General features: G+C 40.1%; 1 protein-coding gene across 3 annotated transcripts in view; it reads right to left on the minus strand.

Annotated features, from left to right (window-relative positions):
- Nucleotides 1-27227, minus strand: part of TPD52L1 (TPD52 like 1) — a 62277-nt gene that overhangs the window by 28485 nt on the left and 6565 nt on the right. For all 3 annotated transcript variants that reach the window (XM_050894717.1, XM_050894718.1, XM_050894719.1), the window contains exons 2-3: nt 12079-12194; nt 4280-4428 (exon numbers count right to left, since the gene is read on the minus strand). In XM_050894717.1, coding sequence (XP_050750674.1) covers nt 4280-4428; nt 12079-12194 — 265 coding nt within the window. The remainder of the gene's footprint in view (nt 1-4279; nt 4429-12078; nt 12195-27227) is intronic.

The following is a 27227-nucleotide window of genomic DNA, read 5'->3' on the forward strand; positions in this document are numbered from 1 at the left end:
AAATTTAGTCATTCCAGGTGGCATCCATCCTGTAAGTTACGTCATGAGTCTTAACTAGTTGTTCAGACACACTTTACAGAACTGTTTCTGAGAGAAGTCCACCTCTCTGCCTCTAAGTCCACTTTAACTCTAAGAAAGCATCCCTAAATGGAGAGCTTAAAAAGATTATTAACAATAAGAGGACAAAAATTTGGTGCTTAATTGTTCTCTGTGGCTTTGAAAAGTTCCCCGTTAAAGAAAAGTGGTTTTAACTTCCAGAAAAGCACAGCAACTACAAAGCCCAGTAAAACTGAGTGAAAGCAAAATTTGCCTCCTTAAAAACAGGTCTTTTTTAAAATTTAAGATGACTAATTGTAGATTTAGAAGCCTAAAGTACAGGCATGTAAATATTTTGAACTTTTATTTTTTAAAACAGGCTTTTCATCCTTACTAAATCAGAGAATCTTGGTGAGTAATGCTATCCCATTGCTATTTTGGTGCAGCAACAATGAATCACCTGTATTATTTAACACATCCATCCTGAAGAATGCCAGATTACCATGATTTGTACCGGCATCAGTGTATCGGCATGAGTGTCACCAAGAATTATACAGCAGTTGGACCACGGACATCAGGATTTTCAGGGGCACAAATGGACTCCTGCTGCTCAGTTCCACATAACTACTTATGGACACTCATCACCTAATGGCTTGTTGTTTTTTTAAACTCATCTTAAATAAAAAGTAGCAACTACCATACTGATAAGGTCTGCTAAGTCTCTCTATCCTTGTGGAAAACGTCAACATTGTGAGGGGAAAATGAAAAGCTGTCTTGGAATTTGCTACCAAATTTCAAGTAAAAATGAAAGTTTTTGTTTCAGAATTTTGCTAGTGTCTCCCTGTAACTCTAGTTCAGGTGTCTTGTGCCCCTCCTCTCTTCTAAAGCTCAGTGTCTCTAGACCATCCTCTCCTAGCACACGCCAGACAACCTCACCGAGCCAGTACGGGTGCCCCTGTTAATGACATGTCATGAGAAACAGGACATAGCTGAGAAACTGTCCAGAAGTTAGAGATAGGAGACTTACAAACTACATTTCCTATTAAGGGGTTTATGCTGTATTTGACTTCTCATTAAAATACAAAGAATTATTATTTTAACCTAAAAATGTACATTTTTACATATTTTTTCCAAGTCTCTGTCAGGGCCTTGAGTGCACCAAGAGGCACTGCAAACTCTTCCCCCCTGCTCCCATGGGTTTGGCCGCCTGGGCTCAAGGCCAGCTCTGACACTGCACAACTGTGTAACGTTGGGTAAGACTGTGGTGACTGCTGTGCAAGAAAGAGTTGGGAGAAGTTTTGTTACGTACATCTCCCCTTCACTTGGGAGCTACACTAAAGCTTACACTATATTTAAGCCCTTGGTCCTTGCCTGAGTAACGTTACTGGTGTGTCTGTATCTGGCCAGGTACCTCACTGATCTTGACTCACAAATTTGACTTCCTGGCTTGACCTTGGACCTGGCTCATCACTACAGACTCACCTGGGGATCTGAACTCTTGGCTTGACCCTGTTTACTGTCACTGGACCTGCTCTGCTCTCTTGGTTTAGGTATTGTGAGACTGCTCCTTCATGGGTGATGCCACCGCCCTGCCTGCCTTGCTGTCAACTCCCAGCTCAGCTCTGTTGTGGAGCAGCTCACTCTTGCTTTTCCCTAAGTGTCAAATTTAGTTGTCAATTGAAAAGAAAAAAAAAAAAAAATCAAATAACTTTTCAGACATCACTTGATGAAAGCTAAGGGGTTCTGTCTACCAATGTTGCTATTAACTCAGCCCAAAAAGTTTTAGAGGAACATGGTATGTTCCTCTTCCAACATATATGCGTAAGTACAAAAGATCAGCATGAAGCTGAGACCAGCCCCTCAGTAATTATCACGGCCTTCCTAGAGCTTTGGAGTTCATAGTTTTATTCACCATCTCTCTCAGTGACGCTCCATCAGAGATACAGAGCAAAAAGTGTTTGAAGCTTACAAGTAACACTACCTATCCTAGGTTTGAACATTTTTTTGTGGCAGATTCAGGATAGGTCTTATCACTATGTCCATATGTGTATTTTTAACTCCTTCCTTATGTGAGACGACAGGCTTGCACCAGTAGTTCTTCGCAGCAAGCTGAAGTCCAAATAACCTCCCTCCCCTGCTTCCTCATCCAAGAACTGGTACATTTTTAAAAAGCACCCTCCTGGAAGGTAGCAACTGACTTAGACTACAGAATTCCACAGTATAATTGGTCTGGTTTAAAAAAAAAAAAAAAAAAAAAAATCAAGTTAAAACCATTTCAACAACAGCAGTGGAGTAACAGTTCTTCATATTTATGCATTACCTTTCACCCTGGGAACCCAAAGCTGCTTACATATTGCACAAGGCGAGTTTCACTGAACTCTTGTGAACTAGTTACACATTTTGCACAGTGATAAACCAAGGCTGTGAGAGGCTTCAGGGACTTGCCTAAGAACACACTGCTGGAAAATAACAAAAACTTGACATATGTAGGACTTATGATAACCTCGAAGATGGTACATTTACTCCAACAATTTTTTTTTGTTTCTTTTGGACAACCAAAAGCAGGAATTAAACAGAGTCAAACATCAACTGCTCCTGCCAGTATTCTTTATAATTCAGATGATGGTATTATTTTTTAAATAGTTGCTAATGTTTTGGGTTTTTTTAATTTATTTTTTTTTTTTTTTTACATTGTCTCTCTTGGAAGTTGAAAAATATAATACATTGAGATTAAAAAAGGTTCTTTCTCTCCTCAGTAAGGACTCTGTAAGAATGTGTCATGGGACAGGAAGACAACCTTCTCAGGACCACAACAGTTTTAGTTGCTGTGATTTTGCAAGAGTGAGGTGTGATACAGTAGCAAAGCATGTTGCTGCTGTGGAAGGGTTTTTTTCAGGTCTCCTTGCTCTGAGAAGCTTGACGTGTATTGGGTTTGCGTGGCAAGGTTTTGGTAACGGGGGGGTGCTACAGGGGTGGCTTCTGTGAGAAGCTCCTAGAAGCTTCCCCTATGTCCGATAAAGTTAATGCCAGCAGGTTCCAAGACGGACCCGCCACTGGCCAAGGCCGATCCCATCAGCAACAGTGGTAGTGCCTCTGGGATAACGTATTTAAGAAAGGGAAAAGAAGTTACGGGGGGTAGCAGTTGCAGCCAGAGAGAGAGGAGTGAGAATATGTGAGAGAAACAACTCCGCAGACACCAAGGTCAGTGAAGAAGGAGGGGGAGGAGGTGCTCCAGGCACCAGAGCAGAGATTCCCCTGCAGCCCGTGGTGAAGACCATGGTGAGGCAGGCTGTCCCCCTGCAGCCCATGGAGGTCCATGGTGGAGCAGATATCCACCTGCAGCCCGTGGAGGACCCCACGCCGGAGCAGGTGGATGCCCGAAGGACGCTGTGACCCCGTGGGAAGCCCGCGCTGGAGCAGGCTCTTGGCACGACCTGCGGACCCGTGGCCCCGTGGAGAGAGGAGCCCAAGCTGAAGCAGGTTTGCTGGCAGGACTAGTGACACCGCAGGGGACCCACGCTGGAGCAGTCTGTTCCTGAAGGACTGCACCCCGTGGATGGGACCCATGCTGGAGCAGTTTGTGAAGAACTGTAGCCCGTGGGAAAGACTCACGTTGGAGAAGTTCGTGAAGGACTGTCTCCCGTGGGAGGGACCCCACGCTGGAGCAGGGAAAGAGTGTGAGTCCTTCTCCCCCTGAGGAGGAAGGAGCGGCAGAAACAACGTGTGATGAACTGACCCAAACCCCCATTCCCCATCCCCCTGCGCTGCTCGGGGGGGGGAGGAGGTAGAGAAAATAAGGAGTAAAGTTAAGCCTTGGAAGAAGGGAGGGGTGGGGGAAGGTGTTTTAAGATTTGGTTTTATTTCTCATTATCCTGCTCTGATTTGGCTAGTAATAAATTAAATTAATTTTTCCCCAAGTTGAGTCTGTTTTGCCCGTGACGGTAATTAGTGAGTGATCTCCCTGTCCTTATCTCGACCCACGAGCATTTTGTTTTATTTTTTCTCCCCTGTCCAGTTGAGGAGGGGGAGCGATAGAGCGGCTTTGGTGGGCATCTGGCATCTAGCCAGGGTCAACCCGCCACAACATGTTTGTCCCTGCCACCTACTCTTCCTGGCAGGTATTTCAATTACTAATTTTCATACCAGGGCTCATCAAGACAATACTACACAACAATCAAAAACTACACAATCAAGACATGCTACACAACATATAAGGATGAATTTGTGCAAGGTCTGTACTCACGCAGAAGTTGTCTGCATATCATGCCAGCTTCTGCTAAAGTTCTGCTTCAGTTCATTCATCAGACTTATGCCAAGCTTTTGTTTAATTTCAACCAGGTGCTTTTCTTTGGCTGCTAGCACTTGCCGCAAAGTTGAAATTTCATCCTCTAGCTGAGAGAAACAAAGAGGGAGGAGAAAGGAGAAAGGTGTTAGCCTGTTCCCACAGAATAAACACATACAATGTTAAGAGATTAGATGAATCTCATATAAACTTGCATTTTTCGTAGGTGACTAGAGAGACAGAGAGATTTGAGTGCTTATGGAGATCACAAAGACATGTCCAGAACAGAGCTGACACTACATTAAATTAAACTGTGTCACCTATGTGCACCATCATACACATGCATCTGATAAGAGAGAGAATTCTCCAGTAAGGAAGTGACTATTGAGTGACTTGACCAAGATCTGCCTTAGGGCATTAGGAGTCTCAAACATCAGCTTTTCATTCACTAGTAAAATGGGAATGGGCAGAACAAGAGAAGACTGGATAATTCAGGCAAATATCTCTCTTTGAATGCACGGGCTTTTAACTTCATATTTGTAGCTTTTTAGTCTTCCATTCACGAAAAAAACAGATGTAAATTCTTAGGACCAGGTCAAAAAAAAAAAAAAAAAAAATCACATGATAACGTATGACTTGAGAGTATCATAAAAAGTTACGTCCTTGTCACATGAGTTTTATCTATATATTTTAGGCCCTATTCTTAAATAGTAACATAAAAATATATAGCAGATAGACTTAACATGAGTGAACAGGTCCTACCCAAAGCATAGAAGCATTCAGAAGACACAGCAGATTAGTCTTTTCAGAGCTCCTAGTCATTAACCAAACTGTGCAAATTCAAGTCGTAAAGACGCCATTCAGCCCAAACAGAGGGACAGAATTCTCCCTGCAGTGGACATTATTTGAAACGTTTAAACCAAGCCAGTGTTTTAGCAAGGCAAGGACCAGAACACCTGACTGAGAGGAGGGACAGCTGGATCAGCCTGCCACTGGCTCAGGATCCTCCCCCTTGGGCAGCACCCCGCGAGCACGGGTTTGGATTCTTCATCTGGAAGCCTCCCAAGCCAAAAAATTATACAAGCAGCACTCAGAGGTACTGAAGCTAACAAGGGCAAGTGACACCAGAGCAGCTACCTTTCACTTCAGGTTTAGAAATTCCCTTACCAACTGTGTTCCTTCCTCCATATGTTAATAGGATAACATATGGTAATGTATCTGATTACCATATGTTAAGTTCCCTGGAACCATAGTCTCCCTGTGATTTAACTCCATAGGCTGCAGGGAATGAGGCAAGCACCAGCTGAATCAGTTGCTGACCTCCAGGGCTATATTTAGGATGTCAATACCAGCATTATTTTTATTTTACACACTCATGCATTCTGCTTCCCTGTAAAACTGGCTGCAAGCTCACGGTTCTTGCAAAAGTCTCACCCTTGAATCCCCCAGCTATCAGTTTCTGTTTTGTCACTACCTGCTACCTAAATTATTCAAGCAGCTCAGGAATTAAGCAGCAAGACTATGAACACAAAGCAAAATCATGACCTCAGTGAAGCAGATATCAATATTCACCAATGCCTGTGATGCCAACGCTTCACCAGTAGAATACGTAACAATCCAAAATTGCTTTATTCCTTCCCGTGTCCTTTATGCTCCATTATATTCCTAACCTGCACATGAAATGTTGTCAGGAAGCAGCATGAGTTTCTGCTCCAAGAGTGTAACTGGTTAAATGCTTACAGAGAGAAAAAAAATCACAAACGTCAGGGTTCCTCAGGCGGCCGTTCAGAGCTCCCTTTAGTTGTTTCCCACCCACAGCAAATCCCTTAGTGCACAAGTCTGCCTGAGTAACACTGCTAAAGAACTTAACTTAAACCAATACCAATATGCTTACATGTACTTAAACATTAATGCTTTCCATATGGGCTAGCACTAGGCTGATCATTAGGTACCTGGATACGTAAACATTTGAGGGCTTCTATTAAAATTACTTTCCATCTGTTCATTGAATAGACACCTAAAGCTGTAAAGCCCTAAGCAAGCATTAACCATGTGCTCAATGGCGTAAGTATGAACAACACTTTTGACTGCATTAAAACTAATAAATTGTTTTTCTTTAGAGATCAGTTTTGAATTGACAAAATCCTCCTCAAGTTCCATCATTTTAAAATAATGGCAGATACAAAGGCCTCCCTCAAGTGCTCAGAAGACTGTGAAGTAGGTAGAAAGGATTAGGGACTTATAGTAGGATCCTGAAAATCATTTAAGCAGGTTACATACATAACTCCCATGGAAGTCTGGCATCACCTGCTTAGGCATTTTTGAGAAGTCCACTCATAAATGCAGACTCCATTATGAAACTAGGGCTTAAGTCAACAGAAATACAAGCTTCTAGTCCCCACGTTTCCCTTCTTTCTAAGTGCAACAGAGTCAGAAGAATATAGATGCATCATATAGGGACAAAGTTCCCTTCTCCCTTTTTGTGGGCTTAGGAATCAGAGTTAATAGCTGGTTTTTCCTTCCTCTATTATTGTGTGGGACATGTAAAAGCAAGGAGAGGAGCTGACCACCTAAGACATTACAATTCCCATGATTAGCTGACACGAGTAACATGTAAATCACACAAAGGTGAGACCCCAGGAAAAAATCCACACTTACAGATAGATCTCTCTGAAATCTGGGACTGACTAATAATATGGAAGAGGGACAGTGAAGTCCAGCATACAAACACAAATAAGGATTTTCCCGTGTTTTGCCTTTTTTGATTACTTTAGGGCAAATTGTATGTTTCATGGGGTTGAACATCTTTTTAAGATGGTGGCATGCCTGAAAAAAAAACACCCCAGTAATTCTCCAACATATAACCTTTCCTATTTTTTCCAGCAGACACTCACAAAGCAGCTCATAAAAAACAAATCAGAAAGTACTTATCCAGTAAAATGGAGCATTTTGGATAAACTACTATTAATAAAAAATTATGTCAGTTGGTATTATCTATATTCTGAGGTACACATAGTACTATGTAAAATGTGGAGGTGGAAAGATTCAGCTATTGGTTGGAATAATACTGATGAATGGTTTGAATGGTAAGCTGAATAGTAAATTGAGTATTTATTATGCTTGTTTTAAGGATCAAAGCAGTAAGCAATTAAAACATTAAAGGGCCTCAACAGAAAACAGAAGCCAGCATAATTAAACGTATACTTCTAAGTTAGATTAAGCATCCTTTTTCCCTACCACTACATCACCCAAATGTGTAGTGGCCTGGCTTGGCTGTTTGCACAGCCCTCCTCACCAGGGGGAGCTGAACCAGGTAAAAGCCATCACAGAAAAAACAAGGGCTATTTTTAAGCCAGATCCAGTACAGAGAGGTGTGCAAGTACCTGTGTGGGTACAGCACGGGGGGCAGGAACAAGTGGCTGAAGATGGAGAAGAGAGGACGGCAGCGATCAACTAAAGCAGCACGTGCAGTACACCCATGGAGGTCGTGTACTGTGAGATGTACCACAGGCATACATCACTACTGAAAGGAAGGCAGACATGGCTGTTTAGGAGTGAGAACTACCTGAGGGACAGGTTTGTCAGGTATTGTCTAAAGAAATAAAAACGCGAGTTACGCAACCAACACGAGCAGTGTGATAATACGCTGACAAAAACTTGAGAGCTGGCAACTACAGCAAAGCCAGCAGAGAAACTGAGGCCATGGTCCCCTGACAGGGAGGTCTCAGAGCCAGTGCTGTCCCAAGGAGCTCCCACTGGCTTCTCTGAGCTGGTACACCCGTCTTCGGTTGCACCACCACAATTCACCCCTGCACAGCTGTGTCACTCACTAGCTCACAGCACAGCACCTCGTCATGCTGCCAAAACCAGCCAGGAGGCACGCAGGTGAAAATAGTAGGGGTAGAAAGCTTGAAAGGGCAGTGCCACAAAACCTCTCACATCGTGGAACCATGGCTTGAAAATACCCTGGATCTTCAGGGCAGGCTCACACACTTCACCGCCACAGGCACCGCCACGGCAGCCAGACTGCAGCATGCATCTGCCTGCCTCTGCTAGAACTGAACATCAACTCTCTGCATAGCTATATCCTGTAAGAAAAGCTGGAAAACATGTAACAGACAAAAAATGTAATAAGGACCAGCTACATCACTGGTAGGACGAGCAACTATGAGGGGGTACTTGGTAACAGAAAGAAGTTCACTTTGTGAGGAAGAAAATCATGTTTTCCTTCATTTCATTGGCTTTCAAAAAAACCCCACAAGACTGCATCTTCTCTATACCGTTCTTTCACATAATCCTTTCTATGTCAGAAGACACAAAGAAAGTTACAGCAAACACGCAGAAAAACTGTCTCTCAATGAAGCCAAGCCATGGGACCCTTAAATTTTTATTAGCTATTGTATTTAGTAAACTAGTGATTGTTATTGAATTGTTATCCCTTTTCAAAATTGCTGAGTATTATAACATATATACTAAAATGCATAAAATGTTTGTAAGGAAATGTGAACGCCTTACTATGGTAGCCTTTTAAAGAAAGTAGTTGTAACTGTGAACAGAGTAACACAGCACAAAAAATAACAGGCACTTCACCTCTGCACCAAATCATATAGCTCAAATTTTACACCTCCAGGCTGAGTACCTGTTGATTTGTAAGTTTTTCCTCGGGTGAACAGCACCCAGAGACATCAAGGACACTCATAAATGAAATTAGCCATAAGTTTGCAGAGAAAGGTACTGACACCTTTCCTCTGGGAAATAACTGGGAATAAATATGCAGTAACACACATAGCTGAACTTAGAACCTCTGCATCAGCTAGAAAGCTTGTAGATCAAATCAGATAGCTGCTTTTGTGAAGGTATAGGAGGGGGAAGACAGCAAGGAGTAAATGACTACTTTGATGAGCGTAATGGAAGGACAACTGACAGCAGTGAGCGAGATAGCTCAAAACCTCAGCCCCCATCATGACTCAAGAGTCATTGTACCATGCTCCTCACACTGAGAGAGGAAGGGCGGGGGGGGGGAGGAAAAAATCTGTTCTGCTAACAAGCTTCTGGCCTTACATAAAGTTTTTGGGCTACAATTTTCTGCTATTATTCCAAAGTGTCAGACTGACCTCTGTTAATTCAAATGACTGTTAGAAGTTTCTGTAAGAGTTACTCATTTTACTTGCATTGTAGAAATTCCAAGGCTCGATTAGAGTCAGAGCCCTGCTGTGTTAGCCAGACTACAAATACAAGAACAGAGTCAGTCCATGCTCTGAAAAGCTTCCAGTACAAAGAGACTACTAGCAGGGGAATAGGAAAAGAGGATACAAAAAACCTGTCAGAAAAAAAGTGCTGCTAGTTCCCCTCCTAATGTTGGGGAGGGAAGAAGGAAGAGGAAGAAGACAGAGAATATACACAGCAAATACACAACACAGAGATGGAACATATGTTTTCTGTTTAAATACATATGCAACAGGTGCTCACAACAGCTCCCCATTATATCAACTATTATGTGATTGCAGCATTAAGGAAGATTTGAACCTTTCAGAACAATAAGAAAGGTGCTTGTTCCTACAGGCTCAAACAGGTATTACGTAACACATAAGGACATGGAAGAAAACAAAACTACCACCCGTGGAGCAGAGGGGGCTTGAAAGTAAAGACTAACAGCTTTTCAAAAGAAAACATTAGCCAATTCCCACAGAGGTTTCTTTCTGAAGGAGTCAAGGTCTTACATGGTTTTTTTACAGTCTTTTCTAAGAATCATAAACCTCATTTAAGTTTAGACTTTGTTCACTCTAAATTCAAGTTTTCCAAGCCTTTCTTAGCATAATTAGCAGTTTTATTTTGTTTTTAAGCATAAGCTGTATGCCAGTAAACTGCTGCGAGCAATTCAGAAAATAATTTCTAGGTCATTCAAGATCATAATATTTGAAAGGCAATCTCTCACTTGTGTGTTGGTACATGAATTATAGCATTTCTACCACGAGCCACTGAGAACTCTCTGCTCCCACAGGAACCAGCAAGCAGGAAGGACACCCAGAAACTCTTGAGATTAATTCTCTTGAGAGAGGCATATCATTCTCAGATGGTTGCAGGAAGTTCTTTTTTTTCTTCCTTGTCTCCATCTGCCTCTTAAGTCCCTTTCACCAGAAAAGAGAAGAGAATCACAGCATGGCTGAGGTTGGAAGGGACCTCCGGAGGTCATCTGGTCCAACCCCCCCCCCAAGCAGGGCCACATAGAGCTGGTTGCCCAGGACCGTGCCTAGACAGCTTTTGAGTATCTCCAAGGATGGAGACTCCACAACCTCTCTGGGCAACCTGCACCAGTGCTCCATCACACTCACAGTAAAAACATGTTTCCTGGTGTTCAGAGAGAACCTCCTGTGTTGCAGTGTGTGCCCACCGCCTTTGGTCCTGATGAAAAGCCAATAATGAACATCCCAACTCCTATCTCATTGCTATGTGATGAACTGAACATGTAAAGTTTCAGCTTGCTTCTTATTATTTACAGATGTGACAGGATCAGCAAAGAAGTAAAAATTAACTAGCAACTCAGAAACACAGGGCTTGATAAAACATTAAAGCAAAAAACCAATCTTTTGGTTTTTGTTTCACTAGAAAATCCTAAATCAGCACTGAAGGCAAATGACTTGAGAGTCATTAAGAATGTGACTTCTTAGAGTATTTAATATTACAACCTAAGTTAAATATTTCTGTTGTGTGAAAGACAGGGATCAATCTCTGCAAAAGAACTGTCCTCTGGATACGCCCATTCTGTGTGTAATAGCAGCAAATGCTTTACGGAGCACTATGGAACAATTATGAAGGAATGCTTTTTCCCTAGCCAGTTTACACTTTGAGGGTATATGATCACAGCCGCAAAATTTTATGTTTCCTACTATTCAAATGGGTTGTTATTTTATTCTTGCTATGTGAAGTTTCCAACCTACTGTCTTAAAAATTCATTATTTCGATTAAGACAAAACCAACTCCCGTCCTTCATACAGCTGTGATTTCTGTTATTTGTCTCATATTTAAAATAAGTAAACTCACACTTTTTCCCATTCTCTCATTTCCCATTTTGGAATTTCACTTCTGTTTCTGCGGTATTCAGCAGCAGTAATTAAAACTGAATTCACCCTCCCATTGTAGACCGAATCTAGACAATCTCTTTAATCTTTGTAATAAAAAGACCACATGGTTCACACCTTTTTCCTCCCATCTCCTTGTTGTTATTATTTTTAAACCTCTTCATGGTGTCATGTCATCTCCTGAAGTTCTTTAATTAAGCAAACAACAAATGCAAACCAAAAATACAACCCTCTCCAAACACATCAGTGCCAAAGGAAACAAAAATTTGGTGAAATTACTGTGCTCATCATCATCAATCTCTTCTGTAACCATCATCAGCTTTTCCTCTGAGCACCACACAAAGAATCTTTTCCATCAAGTGTCACAACCACTGTAACAAAAATACCATAAATCTAATAAGAACACCTTTCATTCTTTATAAAAAAAGGTTTATAAATAAAGACATGTCTTCATTAAAATGGTAAGGTATATTTAACTTTCTCTCTACAATCATCAAGTAGAAGATATTTAATCTTCAAAAAATATCTAAGGAAATTAATTGCTTCACATTATTGTAGCACAGAATAATTTTACTAAAAAGGAAGAGCACACCTTTATGATGTGTACTTCATCCTACAATTAATATCTTCCACTTTAAGGAAGTAGAAACAATAACACTCACAGAAATTGAAATTCATTACCTTGGCTAGCTCAATCTTTAACTCTTCTTTTTCTTCTTCAGAAATCATATTGGTGAAATCAACATCAGTGACCACATCTTCATCTGCTTCATGCAAAGACTGGGTTTCCAACAGGCCTTAAAGTAAAGAGTTAAAAGGTCAAGACAACCATTATCAATTATTTCAGCTATGATATTGACCTCCCCTAAATTCTAAGAATGATATAATATTCACCCACTAGGAAAAAGCCAAAGAAAAACAAAACAACCTTTTCCTGCTAAAGGTCATTTGGATTCTGCTCCTCTTTGCTTCTGAAAAGCTATTGGAAGTATCAGATGGTAATGTCTGCACAGAAGCAATTTAATATGTGAAACCACCACTCATTCCCAGAAAGCAATCACCTTGGACCCCACTATCCCTGATGAGGCATTTCCTTGCTTCTAACAATACAGAAGAAAAAAAGGAAAAAAAAAAAAAGAAAAAAAGAAAGCTTTTTCTTCAAAATAAGAAAGCTGGTTAATGTGGATCACTGATGCAAATAGTGGCAATAGTACACTGAGCAATATAGGAAGTATATTACTGAGCGAAGTTTGCTTTAAAAGTACCTCTGATTGCAGCAATTTGAGAACCTTACAGATGTACACAGTTTGCAGAAGCAAACGCCATATCTACTGTTTGAATTTTCTAAGTGTTAGAGAGAAGTATACCTTGATCACTCAATCTAAACTTGCGAAGGGTGAACAATTAAACTGGACCTCCAGTTACTTTCTTCTTCTGCATGTCCAAGACCAAGATCAGTATGTATGATAACCAAGATAAGCACATACATAAACGTTTGCGAGACCTGGGCCTGCCTGGTATAATATATACAGAGGAAACAAAATATATCCTATCTCCCAATCATTCAGTAAAGAGAAGAATGATTGCTGGGGTCCCAGCCATTAATGGCCTCTCATTCTTCATTGTCTGCAGAGAAAACAACGCAAAACATGAGATAAGAAAACATTCTCGCTCCTTTGGAACTTGTTTTAAAGTTCTCGATCTGTTTCTGTTGTGGAAGAAAATTCTCCTCCAGGCTACATCTGGGACAGCACTTTTCCCTGTATTTCAGTTCTCTAGTGGGGTAATCAGACATCTCAGCTGACTCCTGACATCTGTACACTGCTTAATACAGAAGAGAACAATTTGCTTCCCAGGTCCACAGAGGCCTGTATACTCTATTACACAGAGATTAGAATTTAACTTTGATAAGTTTTGGCAGTAGGGAATAGAGGTTACAAGCAGCAAGTCTGGACTATTCAACAACTTGAAATTGAGTAATTTATATTTTCATGCAGAAAGCAAAACTCCCTCCAGCTTTCTGTCATTTCTTCCACCTAGAGTCCCCCAGTGTACCTGGATTTCCTCCTGTTTAACAGAACAGAACTGATTTGATTCATACCATCAAATTCACTGCAGAGCACAATGTGGTGAACTCAGCCTTGCTAATTACAGCCTCCCGAGTGGGAAGATAAAGAGCAGCAAACAGGTGCTGAAGCCTGGCCTGGCACCATACGCAAGAATAGAGCACCACCCTTAAGCGCAAAACCTTTTAAAAAACATGAAAGCATATAGAAGTAGTTGATACCTTAGCTATTACCCAAAAAGCAGCTTGCCAGGAAAACCTAGATTGCTGAAGCCACAACAAAAGAAAAGTACATTTATTTAGTAGGAATACTCCCAAATCACCTTTATTAACACCCCTACATCCCTAAACACAATTGTTGTTTGGTATTTGTTTGAGGATTAATAGTGTTGCTATGGGAATCAGGCTAAACTTAGTCCCCTCAGTCTTGAAAGCAGTCTCTTTTTTCATGGATGGAGGAGCAGCAGTACAGGGCAGCTCTTGGAAACGCCAGGAAGAATCTCAGGGGCAAAAGGGCTAAGGCCAAAAACCCTTAAGGAAAGTCTTGGGGTAGATGTGAGATGAGGTGATCTTGGAGCAACTGATACTTGAGCTAAAAAGAAGGCAGATCTGTGCTCAAGGGACAGCATTAGTTTGGGATTGGCTAGGAAAAGAGGCCAGAATTGCTGGACAATAGTTAGATATGGAAGTCAACATGGGCCAAAATCACCAAAGACGACTGAGTAACACTTAACTAGACCCAATGGTCAAGTTCAAACTTCAAGATTGAACTGAAATTACAATCCATTCCAAAATAGCACATGCATGTCAATCTTCTGCATGATCCTCTGCAACCTTATCCAATGCCAGTCCCAATTCTTATCTCTTGCTTCTCGTCCAGGTCCTCTAAAATTTAGTCTGATCCTTCAGTCTCCACCTTCTTGCTCAAGCCACTACCAGAGTCCTCCTTAATGGTCACCGTTCTTCTGCAAAGGCTTCGCTTCAGTCACCTCACAGTTCCAGTCTGAATCTCTCTCTACCACACTGTGGGTCGCAGTCTTCTTTCAGCCAGTCTCAGTTCTGAAACTTCCTCACATGAGCACTATCACGAGCAACCTACTCTCTTACTCTTCCCTTGCTGTTCTGAGTCTCTGTCTTTCTTTCACCATCCTTGTTTTTTCCAGCCACACCTAGTAGCTCTCAGTACTGGACTTCACCTTCTGCTGCCATTCTACTCTGTTGAGGACAGTTTCACTGGTATCCTCTCACCACTTATGACTGACCACTTCAGTCCCAGACCAGGTCTATCAGCACAGGTAGGATGTTTCAGTTCTAGTGCTAGGTCACCTCAACTTCTCAGTCTCTTTTCCCCACTTGAGTAACAGAAACTCATGTCTTGAATCTGACATGGTGGACTTGGCAGTATTAGGTTTATGGTTGGACTCGATGATCTTAAAGGTCTTTTCCAACCTAAATAACTCCATGATTCTATGACCTGAAAAGATCTCTTCACCAGTGTCTGGGGCTACCCTCACAGACCACTTCTCTAATTTGCCTGTCTTAGTCTTCAGCTTAGGAAAGGGAGGAATAAAAAACTGAACACATTAGGAAGAAAACAGGCTTCCTGAGGCAGAAGAGATCTCAACTCTTTCCATCTATTGAGAATGTAAATATAAAACTCTATCCCTGTGATTTACATTCTAGAGAATTTAGCATCCACAATTTCAAGCAATTGCACAGCAAAGTATGCAGGCAAGGTTCCCAAGACTCTGTTGTTCTTAGTCTTTTTTTTTTTTTTTTAATCTATGTGCATGTCCCTATTTCCCTTCTAATAACCACTGAGTCCTGTATTAGATTTCAAACAGAGTTAGAGATCTCTTAAAACAAATTTAATGCAAACAGTCAGTTGGTAGAGAAGACTTAAAGTGATTTCACAGACAGAGATAATGCTCATCCTTATATGAGGTATCAGAGAAGCCAAATAGGGAAGAAGAGTCATTCATAAAATCTGTTTTATAACAACAGAAAAAAATGTCCAAGTTTGTCCTTCTGAGCATTACAGCATCCACTCCACCAAAGCACACCCTCTGTGTGCTCACCTACAGCACCTTACCCAGGAGGAGTTCAGCACAGCCTCAGGAGGAACTATAGTACTAACTTGATTCAAGGAAGTCAGCCAACCACAAGACACAAAACCATAGGAAATTAGGCTATCCACTTTTTCCTACTCATAAGACAACTTGTTAGTTTTGCAGTCTCCTGCACGAAAATTCACACCAACATACATAAGAACTGGTAATGATTTTGATAGTAAAACAGCTCCTATTGCTAGTATTGCTGACCCCAAAACATTCTCCCACCTTCTACTCTGTGCAGGAAGCACAGCCTCCTCTCAACCTTCCCTGTAGGGTCCTTTCAACTAGGCAGCCTGGGAAATACACCTTTCAGACATCGGTTATAGATGCACCACGTACAGAAGCATAATAGAATACAAGAGCTCAGTGGGATTGCTGATATGTCTTGAATTAACCACATGAGTAATTCTTTAAGAATCAAGGAACAAGGTAGAATCCTATTTAGTGTGTTTAATCTAGCTACACATTTTGTTAAACACACTTAATCTAACAATTCATGAAAACACAGACAAGGATGAGTTCATTCAGCTAAATGGTTAGAGCTGAGTCCTAGAATCTAAGTATTTTTCTACACTATACAGAAGAGTGCCAGATTTAGGCATCTAAAAACTAGGATTTTAAGATAACACTGCATTTTTATACTTCACCATGTACATTCAATTCCAACAATTATGTACTTCACCCAAGAAAAAAGAAATCTGCACTTTAGTAATGCAGACATTCATCTGCGTGCATGTACAGACATTCAGTTTATACAGTTGCTGCAGCTGAGTATGTAACAGCTTTTCTTGCTAGTTTCACACTTCTTCCTTTGGGGGTAGAAGGAACTTAACTGGTTTCCAATTCACTTGGAATTAAATATATCTACATAGTATATATCTATATAGATAACTATATATCTACACATAGTCATCATGTATCTATAGTTATATAAATAATCTGTAACTTCTCACAGAAACTAAAATACAGAATGACATTTTTATCAGATCTCCAAGACAAATCTTTCCTGCAGCACTGGAATATGATAACTTTTACAGTGCACCTTGATTTCCATTTGCAGATCTCTACTCAAACCCCATCTTTTCCTTTGAATTTAGGCTATCTTAAATAATAGTATTCAAATGATCATTAGCTGCTTATTAAAATAAGCTTGTTGGGAAGTTGTGAATCTGGTCAGATAACATTTCAAAGCTCTGTTTTCCCAATAGCTTACTGAAAGTATGGGGAAGCTGTAAAATTAATTTAAGCCATTCTTTCTCCTAACTTACAGTATTAGGGAAAATATTTATTACTTACTAACCCTCAGTTAAGGCTCCTTCTGACAAAATATAGGGAGCATAAAATTTCAAAGTGAAACATTTCCCAATGGCTAAATTAGTTTTCCATATGAAGTGACAAATATATGCCTGGTCAGAATCATTGCTGCCAAATTACCAGCTGGTTTTATGTGCAGGGAACTAAAGCAGTTTTACCTGCATGCTCACAAAAGTAAAGATACTAAAAGAACCTACTCTGCTGGGGTTCCTGCCCCTGATTATTAAATTTAACTGACTTCACTGCACTGAGACTCACAGTAACTCTAGAACTGCAAGATATCTGATACCCCCCAGACCAATATATAATGATGCTTTAATCCTGCTAAATGAAAGTCAAGTTCTACGTAGTCAATGGCATTGCTAAAGCAGCAACAATAAGCAGAGGGGTTACAATTAGGACATTATTATGTTTGAAATGGAGCACAATATAGGTCAGCATCCACCAGCTCAAACTCTGACTACAGTTGCATCAGAACAAACTTGTTCTTTGCTAGTTAGCCATGCCAAGTTACACAGCTTATCAGCTCAGGCGCCCTGATAACATAACATATGCTCTGGAGCCTTGAGCTAGGACCGCTACTTTGGATCACATGTATACCAGTTGCTCAGAGCTTGTGGGTATCTCTGCACTGTGTTACACTGCATAGACAGCAGAACATTTCTTGCAGTTACTGCTTTCTCTCTCTAGATACTGTCATCTCACACACTTACAACTACAGTTTCCAGACCAAAGGGAGTACTGTGAGTCCTTGATGATGACGGAGCCGACCTTTAAGGGCAGGTTTCCAAGGAGTAGCCTAGCACCCTCCAGTGCACTTTAAGGGATGTCATATAAGCCCACCTGTAATTACTGCTTTCATACAGTCTCAAAATCCTGGGCAGGCATTTTCCTCTCCTGCCCAGCTAGGTAACCTGACAACACACAGGTAGTTGCTCTGGGAGACACACTTAGCTCCGGGATATGCCATCACAGGACTCTGCCCAGAGACAGATGCAAGACCCAGCCCCGCTCCCTCACAATTTCTTCCAGACAGCCCCTCTTCTTGTGGCCTAAGATTGCTGGGGACAAGATCTGAAGTCTCTATGGTCTCATACAACCTTATATTCCTACAACAAATCACACTAAGAATATACTCATGTGTTACTCATTTATTCTCCACAAACTGGCAGACTAGTGATTGTCCGGACATACGTTACTGCAAAAGAAAAAAAAAAGCCCCCATAAAGTATGGGAAAGCATATAGTAGGTATAAATCAGTGCAAAGAGCTGTTTGGCTTTTACTTTAAAGCAAGTTTTAGTACTTACTGTCACATATAATTAGATAAAATATGCAGGAAACATTAAAAGTATGGGATTATAAGTAATTAGGAACTGCAAGTCATACAGAAGGATCCAACTCAAAATGGTTGGGTAGACAACCCTTTGTATTAGGAGATTTATACAGAAAAAGTAGGAGGTGGATAGCTGGGGGAACACATTTAATGTGATCTTCTGAAAGATTCATATGACAAGATAATACAACAACCATATAAGGAGTTACAGTATGCTGAAACACTTCACGGGCATTTTTGAGTTTTCTCCCAAAGTTCATGGTAGTAGTGGCTAAGAGTAGTAACCCAAATTCTACAGTCTGCTGTCAAATCTGATTTAATGCAAGAAACTGTTTCAGCATTGATCTGTACCTGTGCATATGTTTGCTGCTAGAACTGTAGGTATGACAAATTAAATAAGCCACTTAGAGACGACAGGATCCGTAACTATTCCACAAAATTTAAATTAACCAAACAATACAATGATAAAATCCAAGACAGATTTTTAGACTCATTCAGGTATCTGAAGATTAACTGGATGAAGGTGTTTTAATTAGTGCTTTTTATGTATTTTCTCCATATTCATCTCAGGCCCACATTCTAGAGTATTACGGACCAGGCTAATTCTTGTATGTTGCCTGTGTTAAAAAAAAAAAAAAAAAAAAAAACAAAATGAAAAAAATTAACAAAAAAAAGCCCACACTATTGGCAGTGATGTCTGTTGAATTAACGATAATGACAGCAAAATTAAAGGCAAGAACACTAAATTTCTGCTCGTGTACGTTTTCTGACATTCATTTCAGGGAAATGTATAGATGAACCTTTATTCTAACAAAACAGTTAAGAATTTAAGTCCTTTTACTGCTATATTTTTTGTTTCCCAACCAATTAAAAACAGCATACCTATCTTGTTATCTAGTATTCATATCAAATAGTAAGAAAACATCTTCTAATTATATAACCCTTCTAGTAAGCAAAATGACATGTTACAGCTTCTTTTGCCATGTCATTATATCGTAGCTAACAGCATAGCAAGGTATGTAGAAGAACTGTTTCTTATTTAAAATTGGAAAACACTTGTTTAAAAATTTAAATTGCAATTAAATCTTCAAAGGGATGAAATGGTAAGTAGAACAAAGGAACTGTCCAGACATTGCATTAGTCTTTTATCTTCTTTATAATGTAGTCTTAATGCCAGATATAGAGATTAAGGGGGGAAAAAAGGGGACCAGAAGCATGTACAGTAAATAACTAAATTGATCAGAAAAACTATGAAAAATTGCAAGGATTTCCAGTACCATTTTTTCCACTCCGAAGTTATTATGGGAGGATCTAAACAGGAAAATATGCTTTCATTTAGTCCACCTAGAAAACAAACTACTTGAAGGAAGAGCTTCCCTTCTGTGTTTGGTTCTAACTGTGGACAAGTCTGAACTGCTCGAGCCTAGCAATTACCATATAGCTTGCCTTTCTCCTAGATGACTTAGAACTCAGAATAGAAGGAAGGTTGATTTTGAAGCTATGATTGGAAAATAAACCCAGAGGCTGGCTTCATCTTGGTTCAGAGAGGGAAGAACTCAAGACGCACAGGTCATGTAGATCAAAAGTGTAAACATTAACCAAAACCGTAGATTCTACTTCCTGCAACCATGTGGGCTCAATCTTCCTTTTTCTCTGAGTATGCTCCTTGGAAAGAGATATGGATGGGCAAGTGTCTTCATTTCCTCTCTCCACTGGGCTTTGGGTCAGGGGTAGTGTCAAGGAGAGGGAAGGAATACAGCTTTTGGGTATTCAAGAGCTCTAGGATGTGGTCTACCATCTCAGAATAAGTGTCCCCAGTTGCCCTGGAGCAGCTCATTACAGACCTTACTAAGGCTTTCCATTCCATCTCTTAACCCCTGCAAAACCAGGCATTAATAAATCTATCCATAGCTATGAGATAGATTGGCAGGTTTCCAAACAAAGGAACACTTCTATTTGAAGCTTCTGGATAAACAGCCACCCGTAGTGTGCTAATTCTTTTCTCTGTTTTAGTAAAATAAAAAAGAAATTAATCATACATCGAGGATCTCTCTATGTTATTTTTCCCCCAGAAGCCATTGACACAGCTGCCAGTCTATGCCAGTGAAGACAGACAATCTACACACAAATAACTGGCAGAAAACAGACTCCACACCTTGACCACTGCACCGAGAAGCCATACACATCGGTAAGGAGTTTGATAATCATCCCAAAGACAGAAGTGCAATGGATAAAAGTGAGAATAGATATCATGGTAAAAAAATATATATCACTTACTAAAAGTACCAAGCTTCAACCTGAGAACTCATCTTCCAAACAAAATAATTATCTGAAACGTCCAGAAATGCAAGGCATGATCTTATGCATTTTATCCAATAGCTAGCTCTCTTTGTATAAAATAATAATCCCGCCTGCCTGGGGAAGACAAGGGCGACATTGCTTTCTAAGCTGTAGCCATGGAAATACAAAGCAATTGTTGTGAAATGTAACAGTTTAAAGACAGCAGATGCTTCTTTCTATTATGTCAATACTGAAAGTAATGACAGTATTGTACCACTTACTGTGCATTCTATTGATCATTCTGCACAACTTTCCGTGAAGTCAAGGGTAAGAAAAAGATGCCACAAGTGGAAGGGTTATCATCTCTTTTTCTTTCTTTAGGCAGAACAGGGAAAAAAAAAAAAGATGAAGTCACGATGGAATAATAGGGAATGAGAAAGTGGATGACACTGAGTCACAAAAGAGACTTGTTCTCTACAAATAAGGTACTCTAGAAACTGTAACAGACTGCATAAAACAAATGAAGGAATAAAGCATATATAATCAGACTAGAGAAAAAGCAATGTAGGGGAAGATAAGAGCTATGACATGGGAATGATGGCAGTCAGAGGTGGAAGTTGTCAGTCACATTTCTTAAACTCACCCTTTCATACTAAAAATACACGAAGGTACATTTTTCTAATCTCAGAATAGACAGGCACCTTGGGTCCCATCCTCAGCTGGTAGAAGTGACTGCGATCCCATCAATTGTATAATTAAGCTCACACGTCTGCTTCACTGAATCAAAATCACAGAAACTTAATGGCAGGATTTAATAACCTTTCTCTCCTAAGAAAGGATCAGTTTATTGTACTTTTCTAAAGCCAGGTGCAAAAGAATATCACTAGATAGCAATCTAACTGCAGTATAATTAAACTCACAAGCCTCCTCAATTAACTTCCAACAAAGTATCTGTGCTGCAAGAAGTGATAAAATTATATTTTTTAATTAAAAAAAAAATTCTTCAAGTAGCTATAATTTGTATCCTTTAGATCACAAAGCACATAACTAACAAGATCTTTATAAGTCTAATTTAAAAATGAGCAAAATCTTGCTGCAGCCAGCAGGTTGCTTGCTTTCCCCACACGCCCATCCAGCTATCTCAACGTGTAAGGCAGATGTGTCACTTTTGATCCTGTAAACTTACTAGGGAAAATACACAGGAAACAATTATAACTGGGTACACGACAGATTCTTTATTCTCTTCAGGCTCAAATTCATTATTCCCATTGCTTTAATACAGATTAAATGTCTCAGCATTGTTACATATACTAAAATACACATTTAGGAATGCTGAGAGAGAAGGGACAAATTATCCTCCCCTATATCTGCTCAATCTCTCACATTGGGAGAGTAAAGACTACAGTTTTTAAGGACCCGGACTGTCTTTTTGCATGCTGCTTGGCACAAAATGTCCATGATCTGTGACTAAGCTTTGTAGGCAGCATCATAATTATAAATTAACAACAATAAATCACTCACTAAGTTGGGATAAAGGCACAGTTCCTGTCTCTAGAGTTTTTCTTAAGTGTTTATGTTAGACTATGTAAAAGCTTACGGCCACGAAGAAGAGGCAGTGAATCAACACGCTCCTCAGAGCAGGCATGTCTTGTATCCTTCCCCCCCATTTTTTAAGCACCACCTGCTTCAGTTTGCAATACCCCTTAACCCCTTCGTAATTAAGACCAGCTACTTTGCACCAGTGCATTTTTGCCTTCCTAAGGGGGGTCATCTGACAGCATAGACTTCCTCCAGGCTTCCCTAAACAAACTTGACCTACTCTTGGATGCATCTACCTGCAACACAACTGCATTCCCATTTAAAAGCAATAAAAATAAAGCTCATTTATATTAATATTATTTGAAAACAATCCATTTTACCAGAAACAAAGGCCATGTATTCCCTTGCACAGGCCCTTTGTTTAAGAGAAACAAATTTTTATTTGTTAAAACAAATACTCCAAATATATTGAAAAGCAGCTCTAATTTGTGCCACCTCATTTCTTGCAAATGCACTGCCTTGCAGCTAGGCAGTCATTACTGCGATGGGTTGCTCTGATAAACCTGGAATTTGGAGTTACTGTGACACTAATTCTCTGGACACAGGCCACACAAAATACTTCTCAATCAGAATAGCAACATCTAGCCGGGCCCGTTCAACTCAAAAGTTTCATTTGTTTTTCCTCCAGGCTTTTTTGCCAGCACTCTGAACTGTGAAATGAGGTATTTATGATGAGAGGTATTCTGCTCTTAATGTTAAGCTCCATGTTAAGGCCTTCAGAGTTTTTGGCATTATTAATTTTGTGGCTTTGCCCACTCAGTGTTCTGTAGCATGCCATTACAAACAAATGCATTTGCTTAGTGAGGCTGTGGGTGGAGACATCTGGGGTTTAGGGCCCTGGATATCTGTGAAGTTCCCATAGAAACAGGTTTCTTGGCCTTTGCTTCTGTTGTTTGGGTTTGAAGACAGGAGGCATGCCTCTGTGGTCAGCCCAAGTTACAAAAATGACCATATTGCAGGAAGGGAAGCTATTTATCAGACCAGGAGACAGAGGCTGGCACTTCCAGCCACACTGTACTGTCTCAGTCTTTGAGGTCCCTGATTTACCCTCAAATACCAGCCAAAATGGCAGCCGTCACAGACAGAGTGTGTTTTTTCCTCCTTGAAGATAAGCCCTGAACCACAGAGGGTCAGCTTCTCTGACAGCTACTCTGGATACAGGTAACGGCAGGCCAATTGGTAAGAGAAGGAAGGGGTTTAGGCACGTGGCACAAGTTGCTACACCCTCGAGGCTGCATTAGATCACACTCAGTGGCAAGAACATCACTCAAACCTCTACCCTACTCCATACAGATCACCCAGTCTGTGACCATGCTGTCGTGGTTTAATCCCAGCCAGCAGCTAAGCACCACGCAGCTGCTCGCTCACTCCTCCCTCCTCCAAGTGGGGTGGGGAGGAGAATCAAAAACAAAAGTAAAACTCCTGGGTTGAGATAAGAACAGTTTAATAACTAAAGTAAAATAAAATATAATACTAACAGTAATAATAATAAAATATAATAATAATAGTTGTAATGAAAGGGAATATAACAAAAAAGAGAAAGAAATAAAACCCAAGAAAAGACAAGTGATGGACAATGCAATTGCTCTCCACCCGCTGCTGATGCCAGAGCAGCAATTTGCCCCTCCTGGCCAATTCCCCTCAGTTTATATACTGGGCATGACATTCTATGGTATGGAATACCCCTTTGGCTAGTTTGGGTCAGCTGCCCCGGCTATGCTCCCTCCCAGCTTCTTGTAACACCTCCTTGCTGGCAGAGCATGGGAAACTGAAAAATCCTTAACTTGGGATAAGCGCTACTTAGCAACAACTAAAACATCAGAGTGTTATCAACATTATTCTCACACTAAATCCAAAACACAGCACTGTACCAGCTACTAAGAAGAAAATTAACTCTATCCCAGCTGAAACCAGGACACATGCCTATTGTAACTTCAGTGCTTTAAGAAGGCCTAGAAAGAGAGCACAAGACAGTCCTTGTCTTCTCTTTGCTCTTCTACTACCTTATGTAAGAACATTTTTCTGAGGATGTTGTTGCAGGATGTACATAACACAATGTACTTTTCTGAAATAAACCAGTATTCCAATGCTTCCATTCATGTCTTCATCCCTATTCAACTTAACTGTTAAAATCTTATTCTCTCTTACCCTTCCCCTGTCTTTGATTCCCATGTGCAGCACGTAACTGACCAGGATACTGCTGCTCCTCTTTCAGGATGTGTTCATGCTCCATATTTCTGTGCAGACCTGGACACAATTGAGCAGCCTTCTAATTCTGGATCTAGGTCTAATCTAGGTCCTATCTTCGAACCTCTCTCCAATGGGTACAAACTATTATCATTACATACTCTTCTTTACTCCTTGTGCTTAACGCAGACTTCACCTATATTGCTCACTACGTATGCTTCTCCATTTTTTGAAGCAATTTAAAGCCACAAGGGGAGACATATTTTTTCCTCTACCTGTAGTATTTGACTTCCAGTTTCCTGGCTATATCTGTTATTTAACTCTGCAAAGTCCTTATTTAACCTTCAAAACCACATTGTGATTCAGTTTATATGAATGACATTATTCAGCAGCCTTTTTTTTTTTTAATCAGTCAGGCTGTTCGAGTAATTGTTCCTTCTTCACCATCACCTCTTCTTTGCTATCAAAAGCTTCTGCACCATCTGACCCACAACAGGACTGAAAGATTTACTCTTGCAAGACCACATGGCTTCATTGGTCCTTCAGTATTCTCATATGCACATAACAGTGTACAGCACTGGTTAGATAGTTTAATTACATGGCAAACATCATTCTCCCTGATTATGACTTTGATTTCTTCCTCCCACAATAATAAGTTAATAGCTGCCATCTGCCTATTAAAATACTTTGAGGAGAAGATAATCTTCTGTTCCTGGCGTAATTGCCCTTCTAACTCTGTAATGTACATACATTTTACTTGTCTCTAAGGAAAATCTGGTTGTGTTTAAATACAGCTATCTCTGATCACTTTTTAATGAAAATTTAGCATGCACCAACCCAGCAGAGAAAGAACATAAAGCATTTGAGGCCTTCAGAAGATATTCTAACTAAACACATTCACTCTGCCTCATTCTCTAAAAATCTGTCAACATTTCCTAGAGTGACCTATCTGTGATCTACTCAGTGGAGTTAAGAACATTTTAATTAAAGTGTGAAACATAGAAAGAGGAATTAGATAAGCACCTAAAATGCCTAAGCCAACATCAGCATGACAAGTTATTACTAAATCCACCTAAAGCACAATGAAAACAATTATTCCAAGGAAACTATGCAAAAGTATTTTAAAACTTTAAGATTATTATGAGCAACCTTTTGTAACCACAAACCTGCACCACCTTAGTTCCACCCAGGTGGCAAGGCAATTTCCTGGTGAGGAAACTGGTGAAAAGAGAACACCTGAACAAACAGGTGAACACAGAAAAACCTAACTCTTTACTGAAGAAGCAAACATGGAAAGCATCAGCTCCCTTCAGCCACCATTTATAAATATTTACAGAATATAAATCATACAGCCTTCTAAATCTATACCATACATAGTTTTTAATCACACTTTCCATACTTTACTTACAATTTATAAATTAGTAACATTAATTATTAGGCAATTATTAAATACAACTTTAAAGTGTGGCAGAGGTACTAAAGACAAACAGCTTATGTATTTGAATGGCTAAAGAGGAAGGGTGTTTCACAAGTTAAAGCAAAACCCAGACAGAAATCAGATGGTACAAATGGAAAGAAAAAACAGAAAGAATGGTTCTCAAAAGAGGAAGAAATATTTTGGGCAGGATCTGGTGCCTTGGGGCCTGGCAAAGCAAATAACAACTTCACTGACCAGCACACAAAAGTAGCCCTTTCAGCAAGAAAGCACATGAAAATAAACTGCACTGCCTACTACAAAAACATTTTGTGCAAACACTTTTTACTGGGAAAACCAACACCGTATCTATAGGCACTTTATGCTTGCATGAATACCAAAAATGTTTTCAGAGTGTAATTTTGTATCTCTTTTTACCAAAAGCACCACTAGTGTCCTAGTTCCTGTGTTATACTAAACGCTAATCTTGAGTTTGCATTTTGAGGAATCTGTTGTTGTTAAAAGTACTTTAAATTCTATTATCTTACAAAAATGTTAAAAGTCTAATTTTGCCTTTAGAACAGCAAAGCTGAAAAGTGACTGCTTTCCATTATACAGTTTAAGTACTACTTTTCACTACTTTAAAACACTTTACTGACTAGGTTCTTGGTGGACAGCAAGGATAACTGCATGGTAAATTAGTGGTGATAGCAGGACAACTTTACAAGAAACAAACCCCAGAAGACCAACGAAAAAACCCAGAAGCAAGCATTTTTCCTGACAGCCCTCCTTGCTTTAGAAGGAACTGACTGCTCAAGGCATAGTGTTACCTTCCCTTTTCTGGAAGTGACACAAGGCATTAAACCTCCTTCTGATCTTTATACCCACTACCTGCTTCTCCAGTCTGGAGAGTCTCCTCCAGTGACTAGAAACACAAAGATGTAAAAATTGCCCAAGAACTGGACCCCTGACTACATAGGTCCCAAGCATCTGAAAGCCCGTTAGTTGAACAACAGACTAAATGAGAGAAGCTATTGTATCTGGCCACAGGATACACACACGTAACCATGACTTTTCCTTATTTCTGTAAACCTGTCTTTATAAATTTTACTGCTATGTTATTCTTATTTGGTTGTTGTAAAAGCCCTGGCTTTCAGCTATGAAAATGAGATGTCTTTCAGCAACCAGCCTTACATAAGAAAAGTTCATGACAGATAGTCTGGAGAGAATACCGAAACTCCTAGTATTTTATGTGACTATTTGCAGTGGGAACTTTCTTGTCTGCTTGGGGATCCAACAGTGGATCCTTCACTTTACCATGCCATTAACCCCATGCCATTAATATAAACACAATACCTTTTTACTGGAATAAGTGAAAAAGAATCAAAAAGTTCAAGAAATCTTGCACAGAAGTAATTAACAAGAACAGCCTTTAAGAGCCCTTTTTATTATCCAGAGAGTTTAAGTCCAACAAGCACAGAAAAGGTAAAATGTGCCAAGCACGAGAAGGAAAATGGAAGACT

This window comes from Gymnogyps californianus, chromosome 3, assembly GCF_018139145.2.
Source record: "Gymnogyps californianus isolate 813 chromosome 3, ASM1813914v2, whole genome shotgun sequence".
Taxonomy (NCBI): Eukaryota; Metazoa; Chordata; class Aves; order Accipitriformes; family Cathartidae; genus Gymnogyps; species Gymnogyps californianus.